Consider the following 12,596-nt stretch of genomic DNA (forward strand, 5'->3'; position numbering starts at 1 on the left):
TCTTCCCTGGGAGCGACATTTTTAAATACAGGTTTATGTCAGACACTAAACAGTCCCCACACAAGAATGCATGTCTCTAAACATCTTGAAACCCTGCCCCAAACTGGAGATATTCTTAGCTTCGACTCTCTTGCCTTCTTGAACTAGGTAGAAAGAAAGTCTGGAGTCTAGAAGGAATAAATGGAATTCTCTAAATAGTTACTTGATTTTTTTCAATGTTCAAATATTTATATGCTATTTTCTAGTTTTCTTTCTTTTCTACAGTTCAGTGAGGCAGTTAATATTATTTGTGGTTTTATTTTTATTAATTAAATTTATTCATTTATTTTATATCCCAACCACAGTTACCCTTCCTTCTCTCCTCTCATCCTTCCATCCACTCCTCCTCTGTTTCTCTTCTAGTTACTTGATTTTAATGGGTGTTTAGACCACAGAGGATACCAGCATTTTTTAGGAAAAGGTATGTAGAAGGAGGCATCACAGGCATCTCTGTCTACAGCCCCATCTCTTTGTCCATTGACTCTCAGCCTTTGTTAGAATTTGTACATCAGATGGCAAAACCCGAGGATAAAATTCTGCTAAGAGCACACACCAGGCTTCTCCCACATTCTTGTCTAGATCAACATGGTTCAAACAAAAGAAAGTTAATAGTTAATATATAATCTTTCTTTTAACTGATTTCAGTCTAAAGTAATGGGGATAGTGTTCTCTTAGCAGCTTGGCAAGAACACAAAATTTTAAAAAAAAATGTTATTCTAAGATAAACATAAAATACTGATTCAATGGGTTATCTTAACATCTATGATAATGTTGTTCTCAATTCAACTCACTCTTAAATTTTGAGCCAACGTATTTGCAGCATGTTGGATCTTTTTCCAGTTCCCCACAGATTTGAAGCATTTAGATCCCAAAGTGGCATGGTAGGACACTGATACTTCTGGACCTGCCTTGTGTCATGGCATCCTGCTGCTATCAGAAGATTCCACTTGTCTACTACCATCACCCCCTCCCAGGTCCTGTCTGGGCTTGCTTGCAGGTCCTCTGGATAATAACTCCCATGTGTTCTATGTCATGAGTGGTATCTCAGTTACCTAGGCAACCAAGACAGCTCTGATTTTAAAACCTCACTCTGCTACATCATAAAATTAGGTGGCAGAATTGACATTTAGTTACATGTCTATTATAGAAATGAACTTCTTAAAATGATTCTCCTCACAGCTATATGTCTTAACATAGAAACTGATTAGAACCAATTAGAACAAATAAATGATATGTATTTCACACACATGTGCACACAAGCACAAAGCAATCCTCAAGTTGGACAGTGGATGGATTTGCTTAATTCATTGTCTGAGATGCTGAACCACACATATTATTCTCACAATGCCAAAATTCTGTGGTGGCTTTATCTTATGATCAGAACAAAGCCTATAGTAATACTTCATTAGACACCCAATATAAACAGGGTGATGAATAACAGAAAACAAAGCCTGAAAAAAAATAATATCCAAAGCATTCTTGACGTTACTGGATACTGTTCTTTATGCTGATTAGAAGTTAAGATTGAATACAGAACATTCTAGTAACTAAATCAGACTCTCAAATACAATATATGCCTCCTTTTCACTATGCATATTTTACAAGTATTATTTACATATTATTCCAGCACCCAGGAAGCATTGATAATATCTTTACATTGCGATTACTCTAACCACTCAGAACTTTCCCCTCTGTTGCTGTGGTCTGGTGCAATTTTTCCCCCTGTAAATACATGGAAAGACTCTACTTGAAAATTACATTTAATGCAAGCACCCTGCAGCACTCTGCATCAGAGATGACTATTTTTAGAAACAGTGTGGCCGCCTGCATATATTTGTTTGTCTTCATTGATATGTAGGAAGGAAAACTCATTAATGATTTAAGAAGAAGAGGGGTTTTTTTTGATTCATAAACTTGATTATTCCCATTACATAAACAATAAAGGCAATAAATTAACATCTCATAAAGTCACAAATTTATTGCTGAGTTTATTTGCAAGAAAGTCTCGACTCCCTGAGCATAAACATTCTGGCGCTCACTTCCCCTGCCTGACTGTTCTAAAAATGATCACTCGGCATATTTTAACCTAGAAGAGAGGTTATTATTCCTGCCTTCCAGCTGCCATCAAGCACCATATTTGAGCAACTGTCTCATACAACAATTTTTTGACTTCTAGAACGGTGAGTTATACTATAAAAATAGAAGCTCCCGACATCAGATTTAAGTAGAAACCTTGTTTTCCTCTTTTTTTCCCCATGTACCTGTTGTGTATCACCTGTAACAATGAGGGGTCTGATTCCCATATTTTCTGACTGTATCAACCCTCCATTGACTTCATCTTCTTACTTTACACCTAGTTTTAAAAAAAAAAAAAAAAAAAAAAATTCCAAATTCCTGCCAAGTCAGAGTTTCTGTCTTTGGAAGCAGATAAGGGGTTGTGCTTCGTATCTGTGTGCGTGAGCAAGAAGGGCAGACATCCTTCTTTGTATTTGCTGACGCTGTGCAGCAAATACTGATGACATCTCCACTGGCTGTTTGCTTTCTCTCATTGGGTTGGACATCTTCGCCTTTGTGTTCTATTGAGGGGGTAAAAGGTGCTCTTGGTCGTTTCCTTTTATCTTGCAACTATTTCTCATGAGCAGAAATAGTTCAGCATGTGGGAATTCCAGGACTGAACTCCTCTGGGTAGCCATCTCTTGGGAAAGTCACTTCACGGGAACCCTGGGCACATCCACATTCCATGGTGAGAAGTGAAAATGAGCCATGAGGCTGCATTGGGGATGGAATGTGGGGGCTTAGCAGGCTGTCTGCATGACTCATAGATGTGTTTACTATCAAGCCCGTTCTAAAATATTATTTTTAACTGTGACATGATGGTGTTAGATAAGTGGGGAGAGGAATCATAATGGATAGCTAGGGAGACACTTGGAAAGGTGGCGTGAGCTTTATTTGTGGTTTCCTTCCAGGTCTGATGTTGTGGTCCTCTGTTTTTCAATCGCGAATCCCAACTCCCTAAATCATGTGAAAACCATGTGGTATCAAGAAATCAAGCACTTTTGCCCTAGAACACCTGTTGTCCTGGTTGGCTGCCAGCTAGACCTCCGATATGCTGATCTGGAAGCTGTTAACCGGGCCAGACGTCCCTTAGCAAGGTAAGTCAAGGACCCCAAGTGCAGCTGTCACCTCAGCAAGGAAACAGCTTATAGGTGCCTCAGATTTTCAGTGGCCCCTGAGACTACACCTATCACCCATAGACTTTTGCAAAGTCAGTCAGCTGTTCATCATGAAGCTAGTGTCCTGATTGCCACCCCAGGCTCACCAGAGTCAAGATCCAGCCTTGTACAATGTTTGGCCAGTGCTTGAAGGGAATTCCACAATATGAAATGAGGTGTATGGAAGTGCTTTGGATAAAGAACTGTATTTGAATGAAGTCCTATGCCAGATGTTAGCCACCCAGGGTAGCATCATTCTTGAAATTATGCCTACTTAGAATAAAATAAACTAAGGCTCGGAACAATCTGCCACAGTTGTTGGCCAGTATCACATCCTAACAGACATGGGTTTTTATTCCCACAACCACGTGACTAGGTTAGTTTTGGTGTCATTGTGTGTCTTCTGGTGCTTTGTGCAGTATTGGAGAGTAAGCTCAAGGCCTTCCATATTCTAGGCAGAACAGACATTCTACCATCTTTTTATTTAGAGCCAGGCAGACTTACTCTGTAGCATGGCTGGGGTTTGAGCTTATGATCCTCCTTCCTAAGCCTCCTGAGCAGCTGGGATTACAGGCCCATACCACTAGGCCTTGGCCAGTGTCCAGTCTTTAAAAACCATGTAGAGCTAAGCCTGATGACACTCACTTGGGAACCCAGCACTTGAGGCAGGTATGTCTCTATGAGTTTGAGGGCAACTTGATCCTCATTGAAAGTTCAAGGTCAGCCAGGGCTGCACAGTGAGAGACCCTGCCTCAAAAACAAAACAAAAGCAAACACCTAAAAATCATGTTGAGTTGTACTTGCAAAAAAGCAAACACAAGGACTGGAGAGATGGCTCAGTAGTCAAGAGTACTGGTTGCTCTTCTAGAGGGCCGGAGTTCAATTCCCAGCTACCACATGGTGGCTCACAACCATCTCTAATGGGATTTGTTGTTCCCCTTCTGGCATAAAGTTGTACATGCAGCTAGAGCTCTTGTATAATAAAATAAATAAGTAAATCTTTAAAAAGGAAAGCAAACATGATTCTTTAAAATGTGTCTAATCCTTAGGTTAACAAAGAGTCAGAATTTAGAAAACATAAAGGGTCTTTTTACTGTGTGCACAATATGGATACCAATTTTGGAATGAGATAGGAATTTTTACACACCTGTGCTCTCAGAAGTTACTCTTGTATAAAGCAATATTCTCTGCCGAAATGCAAAGTTCCCACAAAGCTCTGATAGCAATGCCTTGCCTCAGTGTTTACCTAGTTGGCTTGTGACAAGCTTTCTCTTGAGTCCTACTTTTTATGCTGGTTGAGTGGCAACATATGAGGGGACAATTTCTGGCACTTCCAGTACATCCTGGATAAAAGCTTTGAAAGCATTCATGTTCAGTCTCCACAATCCCTCTGCTCCCACATGCATAGACTAGAAATGGAATGTTCAGAGTCACCTGGGCGTGGGGGTGGACTGCAGAGGGTGGTGGAACAGGCCAAGCAGCAGGCAGGACAGAACCTCATACAGAGCCACTTAGAGATTTCATGAAGTAGGGCATTAGGGCTAAGCTTTGGGTTAATCGATTAGCAAATTTCAAGTCAGCCCCAAGGACAAAGATCACACAAGGCCCAGGGGAAGAGGATTAAAGTTGAACCTCCTTCACTATTTCTTTCTACCTTTGTCCACACCCTGAGGTGTGATCTCCCTCCCCCTCCAGCCTCCCTCCATCCCTGTCTCCCTCCCTCTAGGTCTTCAAATCCAAATTCCACCCAGTTTTGTCATTCTCCTGGACCAGGGCCTGGGAAGCATAAGACTTTTGATGTCAAAGGCAAAGTATTTAAGATCAGTTTCTAGGAGCATTTGTCAGAATCAAGCGGTATGTTTCTTGAAGAATTGTAGCAAATCACATCTTGCCGGTCCTGGACTCTTTCCCTGGTTGTGTCACAAGCCCAGCACTGCTCTGCTTACATTGGCCTTCCCTGGTTTGATTAAATTGTAAACGAGTTTTCTGTGCCAGACCAAAAGGGTGTGGGCTTCGTTCCACTGGCTTTGTGGAAGCAGGAGAAATTAACACAGAATTGCAGGCCCAGCCGTACCCATGCTATTTTAGTACTTCGCTTGCAGTGATGGAGCTCTGAGCTATAAGTGCAGATTTTGAAGACAGGCTATCTTAGTTATGGTTTTTATTGCTGCGAAGAGACATCATGATCATGGCAACTTTTGTAAAGAAAACATTTAATTGGGGTGGCTTATAGTTTCAGAGGTTCAGTCCATTATCATCATGGCAGGGAGCATGGCAGCATGCAGGCAGATATGGTGCTGGCTACATCCTGGCCTGCAGGGAACAGGAAGTCGAATGAGACCCTGACCAATATTCTGAGTATAGAAAACCTCAAAGCCCAGCCCCACAGTGACACACTTCTTCTAACAAGGCCATACCCACTCCAACAAAGCCACACCTCCTTCTAGTGCCACTCCCTATGAGATTATGGGGGCCAATTATATTCAAAGTGCCACAGAGACTCACATACCAGGCCAAAGAGAAGATCGGTGAGGGCCTGATGGAAAGGGGGGCCGCATGTGACTGAAGATTCAGGGACCCAGTAGAGGGACTTTAGAAGCCTCTGGATGTGGATCACTGAACCAAGAGTAGAGAAGTCCAGACGCTCACCACTTAGAAGTTTCTAGTAGCGTAAAGACCTGCTATAGGCAGATCGAATGAATAGTACTACAGAATGAAAATAGTACTTCATGGGATTCTTAGTGTTAGTGGAACTCTTAGTGTTCTGAAGTTATACAAACGAAACGTGCAGTGATGAAGACAGCCACAGCAGTGATAACTTTTCTGAAGCACCAATATGCTAACTAGGCATATTCATCATCTCATTTAAATCTCTTCTTTAAGGGACTGTGTGTTCTCCAAAGATGGAAAGCTAAGGCTTAAAGAGGTTAGACAGCTTGCTCAAGATCATATAGGGAACAAAGGCCAATCCTTTTGTTGCCACAGTTACTACTAACATGTCTTTCTGCAGCCATAAATCCTTTATCTTGAAATGTCTATTGATGATGAGTTTTCAAGACCCCTACAGGATTTTAAACGTAAAAGTTTAAGAAGCAAATAGTTTTTAATTGTATGACTCAATTAAGGATTTAGAAATTTATATGACACCGCCCCCTCTTTTTTTTTTCTTTTCTTTTCTTTTCTTTTTTTCTTTTTTCTTTTCTTTTCTTCTTCTTTTTTTTTTTTTTTTTTTTTTTTTTTTTTGCTCTTAAAGGAAAGTTGATTATACCTGGTTTGTGTTGTTGTTTTTGTTTTTCTCATTTCAGGCCCATAAAGAGAAGTGACATTTTGCCTCCAGAAAAAGGCAGAGAGGTGGCAAAGGAACTTGGCATCCCTTACTATGAGACCAGCGTATTTGACCAGTTTGGCATCAAGGATGTGTTCGACAATGCCATCCGCGCAGCCCTCATCTCCCGCCGGCACTTGCAGTTCTGGAAATCCCACTTGAAAAAAGTCCAGAAGCCTCTGCTTCAGGCGCCCTTCCTACCTCCGAAAGCCCCTCCCCCGGTCATCAAGGTCCCTGAATGTCCGTCCACGGGGACAAGCGATGCCGCCTGTTTACTGGACAACCCTCTCTGTGCCGATGTCCTCTTCGTTCTCCAGGGCCAGGAGCACATCTTTGCGCACCGCATTTACCTCGCTACCTCTTCTTCCAAATTCTACGACCTTTTTTTTATGGAGTGTGAAGAATTCCCCGGTTGGGGTGAAGGAGCTGGTGAGGAGGTGCCATGCAAGGATTTTCAGGGGCGGACGCAGAGTGTTGACCCATCCGAGGAAGGGAAGAAAAGCCCCCAGAGGACCCTTCAGGCTGGCCCAGGAGCTTCTTCAGGCCAGGACCTGCTGGAGAGCCTGGCTGTGCAGACGGAAGCCTCGGGTTCTGAGGCACAGGCCCTGTCCGGCTGGAGCAAGGGGTTTGTCAGCATGCACAGGGAGGTGCGGGTCAACCCCATTTCTAAGCGGGAAGGCCCAGTGACTGTAGTCAGGCTGGACCCGTCGATGCAGTCAGGCCCTTTCCGGACCTTGCTGCGATTTCTCTACACTGGACAGCTGGACGAGAAGGAGAAAGATTTGCTGGGTCTGGCTCAGATGGCCGAGGTCCTGGAGATGTTTGACTTGAGGATGATGGTAGAGAATATCATGAACAAGGAAGCCTTCATGAACCAGGAGATCACGAAAGCCTTCCACGTCAGGAAAGCCAACCGGATCAAAGAGTGTCTCAGCAAGGGCACCTTCTCAGGTGAGCAGGGGAGCAAGCGAGCCATCCATCCGAGCCACCTGTAAAGCTAGGTCTTAGGGGTGGGGGATCATCACACCTAGCTAAACAGAGCATGGGAGCCATGGAAGACAATAGGATTAACTTTGCCAATCCTTATCAGACCCAAGAGGTAGACCCAGATGTTGAGAAACAAAAGCCAGGTCATGAAGTCAGTTAAGTGGCAATAGTGAGGACAAGAACCCAAGCTTTGCCACCATAAACCTAGTCTCTCAACCTCCAGTGCTCAGGGTAGATGGGGTGACCCCAATCCTCTCTCCAGAGGCTTGCCACTTGAACTGCCCTGCTACAGGACCTGTTCTGTGACCAGTATCCATTTTTCCATTCTTCTCCATTGTCCCTGCCTCACTGATCTCTGGTCCTGGGCTCACTGAAGTCCCAGAGGCTACCACTTCCATCACCATTCCACCCCACCCCCTCAGCTGCCTGCCTGGTATGTGCCCTTGTACTTACTCCTGAGCCCTGATCTTTCTGCTTTCATCTCAGGTAACCATGCCACATGAAGCCATGGGTGTCCTTCCAAGAGCAAACCCTCTAGAGACTGCATCCGGTCTGATTTACTAACCTTTGCTTTGTTCCGTCTGATACATGTATACTATTTTTATTCTAGAATCTTCCTCTCACAACGTAGTGTGTGGGTGGAAGCAGACTTCACTGCAAAATGTTGACTTCCTGAGTTCTGTTTACTGGGCTACCTCTATTATCCTTTTTTTTTTTTTTTTTTTTTTTTTTTTTTTTTCTCCCATAATCCCTGCCTAGGCGCTACACATTCAGTGACCTGATACTGAGTCATTCTATTCATTTTAAAGCAAGGAGTGGGTAATATTTACTACAAACATTGGTTGCCATGGTGTGGAAGCAGCTCAGATATTACTGAAAGGAATGTGTTGCAAATTTGTACTGGATGAACTGGTAAACATCAAAGCTGACTAAATCCCTCTGTAACTGGCCAGGTAGAGCCAAGCAAGAAAGGTGGTCCATATAGGACCCCTATATGAAAGAGAGGCCCTAGCATGTCACTCAGGGATGACTGAGACATCTGAGCTAGGTAATGGATGGCATCAGAACATTGTTCTAATTTTTTTTCTACGATCAATCATGGTACACTTCTTTAAAATGTATTCTTAGGAATTTCATGATAAAGAAATTGGAAATGAAGTTTACCATCAGTACACACACACACACACACACACACACACACACACATACACAGTGTGTGTGGGGGGGTGTGGTTCCTAGGGCACATGCATGCAGTAACAAGAGATGGATGAACAAGCCTTGTATATACTGAACATCCACCCCCCAGTCTGAAAATTCAAGACCCAAAATGCTCCAAGTTCCAACTTTTTGAATGCTAGCATACGGAAAACTTCATGCCTGTCTTGATAGGACAAAATTAAAGTAAAAGCATTTATCCCAATCACTGGGCACAGTGGTACAAAAGCAATAATGAATGTTAATTTAAAAGGTGATCAAACAAATGTACAGTAAATTAAACAATGAACCATGTCTAATGTTGAAATTACTTACAGGCTGTGTACACAAGGTATCTACAAAACAAATGTGGATTTCGTGTTTAAACTCATCTTCTGGAACCAGGATTGTCATATGTATGTGTCAATGTGTCAAATGCTGTACAAACCCTCAAATCTAAACACAAAAAGATAATCCTTACCTTTCTACTACTTCCTGGCCCTGAGAATTTGTGCTGTGATCCCGTGTGCAATTTCTCAAGGTGCATTCCTTGATGTGGGAGCTGACATGTCACAAGTATGGGTTGAAGTCGGGTCAGTAGCCCTGGAGAGGGAGTGAGAGATACACCTTGATGGATGTACTTGGAGTAGAAGGCTGAGGTGAAAACCCTGGCAAAACTGGCTTACTGTTGTGTTTCCTCCATCCTTGGCAGACGTGACATTCACATTGGATGATGGAGCCATCAGTGCCCACAAGCCACTGCTGATCTGTAGCTGTGACTGGATGGCCGCCATGTTTGGGGGCTCCTTTGTGGAAAGTGCCAACAGTGAGGTAGGTGCCCTGGAAGCCCAGAATGTTCAAGTAGCCAGATGACAACTTCCGTGAATAGTTCCACAGGCCATGTGTTAGTGTGAAGCCATACTTGCTGTGTCTAGAGTCCTGAGGAGCAGTAGGCTGCTGCTCACTAGCGGGAGAGCACAGGGTACCATAGTCTCGCACCTTTCTTCCACTCAAGAGTCATGACTGGCCATGCTTTCTACTAAAAATCAACAAGACAGGTGGGGTACTATCAAAATCAAGTACAAGAACCTGTCTTCTCTGGGGAAGTAAAGAAGGTCCTTCTTCAATGGAGGACCGGCACTGTCCCTAACCAGACAGGAGACCTTGCCCAACCCAGTCATTGTGCCTCGAGCATGTCACCCCCGATGTTCAGTTGTGAACCCAGCATTGGAGGTTCACCCCAATTTTACCACCTCAATGGGGGAGAGGCTATGAGTGTTCCTTTGTGTGTGTGTGTGTGTGTGTAAGGAATTGAAAGTTGGTTGAGTCCTTGGTTCGCTGGACACACTTTTCAATGCATGTGGGTCCAACAAAAGCAAAGAAGGGTCCTACCCTCCAAAAGAAAGGCCTTAGAATATCTCAGGGAGTGTCTCAAAGACACCAGTCTTTATCTTTGTACAAACACTGCTAGGGGGTGTTGGGAAGGAAATCCATTCAAGCTTTTCTAAGTATAGGTGGAGCAGGCACTTCTGTTGAGTTTTGCAATATTCCTTAACATCTTTTTTTTTTTTTTTCCTTAAAAAATAACAAGGGGACACCCCATCAAGTTTATTGTCCTTAGGGGCTAGCCTTGCTTATCTCAGCATCTCTTCCCAACTTTCAAAAGAAACACTAAAAACAAAGGCTAACTTTTCAAAAGGGGTACTCCCAGGGGAGCACTCCCACGGTGCCCCAGGAGCCTTCATTTACATCTACAAGTAGGGAAACAGAATCCTAGAATCACAAGCCAGGAATGGCTGGGGCCCTGAAAAGGTCATTGGGCCATCCTCCTGCTTCCAGAAAAAAACACAGCTGCTGCTTAATCAGACTCCAGAAAACAGAGCCCTGCCCTTTGGGCAGAAGACTTCAGAATTAACCCAGCAGCCTCTTCTGGAACCTTAGGAGATCAGGAAGTTCTTTGATTTGCTAAGTCTCCCTCCTGTGTGCTCAACGTTTGGGAAGCTTAAAGGAAGATTTCCCAATACAGGGAGGCTACACAGAAAAGGGTCCCTGTGACCCAAAGCATAACTCTTCACACACACACACACACACACACACACACACACACACACACACACACCGACTGGATGGCCTGGAACAAGTGACTTCTGCTTCCCGAGTCTTGCACAGTCTAGCACTCAATAATAACCCCGAGCATTTAGTCCATGTCAGCCACCGTAGACTGGTTGGCACTGATGGCTAATGATAGTCTTGCCTTCTTACAGGGAAGATTAGGGGAGCTCCCCTCCACCTGACAGCCTGTGGTTGGCATTTTCTGGTGTGTGCCCCTCAGCTTTCTAGCCCCACTACACCTGCTGGTTGAGTTGAGCCTAACAATCAAGGTCAGGACCCCAGGCAACAGAGCCACAGTGTCAGCGCTGACTCTAATCTCCTTTATCCCTTCACAGAAGGGACCTCTAATCTCTCCAGATTAACATGTGCAGCAGAGGTAACCAAAACAAAGACCCAGCAGCCGCATGTGTGAGCATACACATGCCTTATATGCTGACTGACCCACTGGAAGTGGCCACTTGTTCAACAAGGTTCTGGAAGGAACCTAAATCCTAGCCCTCCCCTCTGAGAACTGAAGTAAGACTAATGCAGGCAGAGATTGCAGCCGCTGGGAATTAAAAAAAAAAAAAAAAAAAAAAAAAAAAAACACTAACCAAGTCACCAAAATTCCACGAGCCCTAGCAATGCCATCCACTGCTGACATTTTCATTTCCTGTCCTTTTTCTCTATTTCTAAGACAGACCATAAGAGGTGTCGGTGAACTTTTATCTCAGTGAGACTGTGACCTGGGGCCAGTGGCCCAGCCTTCTCTAAACCTACTTCCTCATCTATTAAGTGAAAACGACAGGCAAATGTTCTCCCGAGGGCAGCCAAAGCATGGACGCGCACGTACCCTGCCTGGGGCATAGATAATAATGCCCAGCAAATATCACCCTCATTAAATTTTCTCACTGGGAATAAGGTTGCTTGTACCATAATAGCTCTAGATTAAGAATCTGCCAGCCGCTGGGCAGTGGTAGTGCACACCATTAACCCCAGCACTGGGGAGGCAGAAGCAGGCAGATCTCCGTTGAGTTCAAGGCTGGTCTGCTCCACAGAGCAAGTCCCACGGTGGCCAGGGACCACCTATATTTAAAAACAAAACAAAACAAAATGAAGAAGCTGCCAGCCCATCTTCTAATCTAAGCCAGGGAGGTGGCATCGGTCACAAACAGAAGTCAGCCTTGTGAAATGGTCATGAATTCCTCCAGGAAGAACTTTGTCCTTTGCCACATTCTTGTTCTTGGGGATTAGCCTTTCTAGGTCATCTTTTTAAAGTTGTTGATTGTTTTTTAAGATTTATTTTTATTTTTTGTATGTGGGTGTTTTGCTTGCATGTGATGTCTACCTGTGTGCAATGCCAGAAGAGGTCAGAAGAGAATGTCGGTCCCCTGGAACTGGTGTCAGCCATTGCATGGGTGCTGGGAATTGAACTCCAGTCCTCTGCAAGAGCAGCCAGTGCTCTTGACCATTGAGCTGTCTTTCCAGCCCTTCTCAGTCATCTTTTACATCTGTTTTGTATTGGGGAACTCTGAGTTACCCCTGGAAATTCAACCCATTCTTTTTTCATGGTACAGAGAGGACCCTTATACACATCTATCTAGAAAAGAGGACAGTGAGCCATGAATGTTGGGTTAAATTTTATCATTTAATATAGAAGACATTTCAGTTTTACTTTTTTCTTCATTATTTTTAATGCAGCAGTAATCCTCATTCGTTCCCACTGAGGCACTCGGCAAGCGGTTCAC

At 43.8% G+C, this 12,596-nt stretch overlaps 1 protein-coding gene across 11 annotated transcripts in view; it reads left to right on the plus strand.

The window, feature by feature from the left end:
• Nucleotides 1-12,596, plus strand: part of Rhobtb1 (Rho related BTB domain containing 1) — a 72,087-nt gene that overhangs the window by 43,958 nt on the left and 15,533 nt on the right. For all 11 annotated transcript variants that reach the window (XM_051186864.1, XM_051186862.1, XM_051186859.1 and 8 more), the window contains 3 exons: nucleotides 3,006-3,191; nucleotides 6,557-7,527; nucleotides 9,470-9,588. In XM_051186864.1, coding sequence (XP_051042821.1) covers nucleotides 3,006-3,191; nucleotides 6,557-7,527; nucleotides 9,470-9,588 — 1,276 coding nt within the window. The remainder of the gene's footprint in view (nucleotides 1-3,005; nucleotides 3,192-6,556; nucleotides 7,528-9,469; nucleotides 9,589-12,596) is intronic.

The sequence above is a fragment of the Phodopus roborovskii genome, unplaced genomic scaffold (assembly GCF_943737965.1).
Source record: "Phodopus roborovskii unplaced genomic scaffold, PHOROB, whole genome shotgun sequence".
NCBI lineage: Eukaryota > Metazoa > Chordata > Mammalia > Rodentia > Cricetidae > Phodopus > Phodopus roborovskii.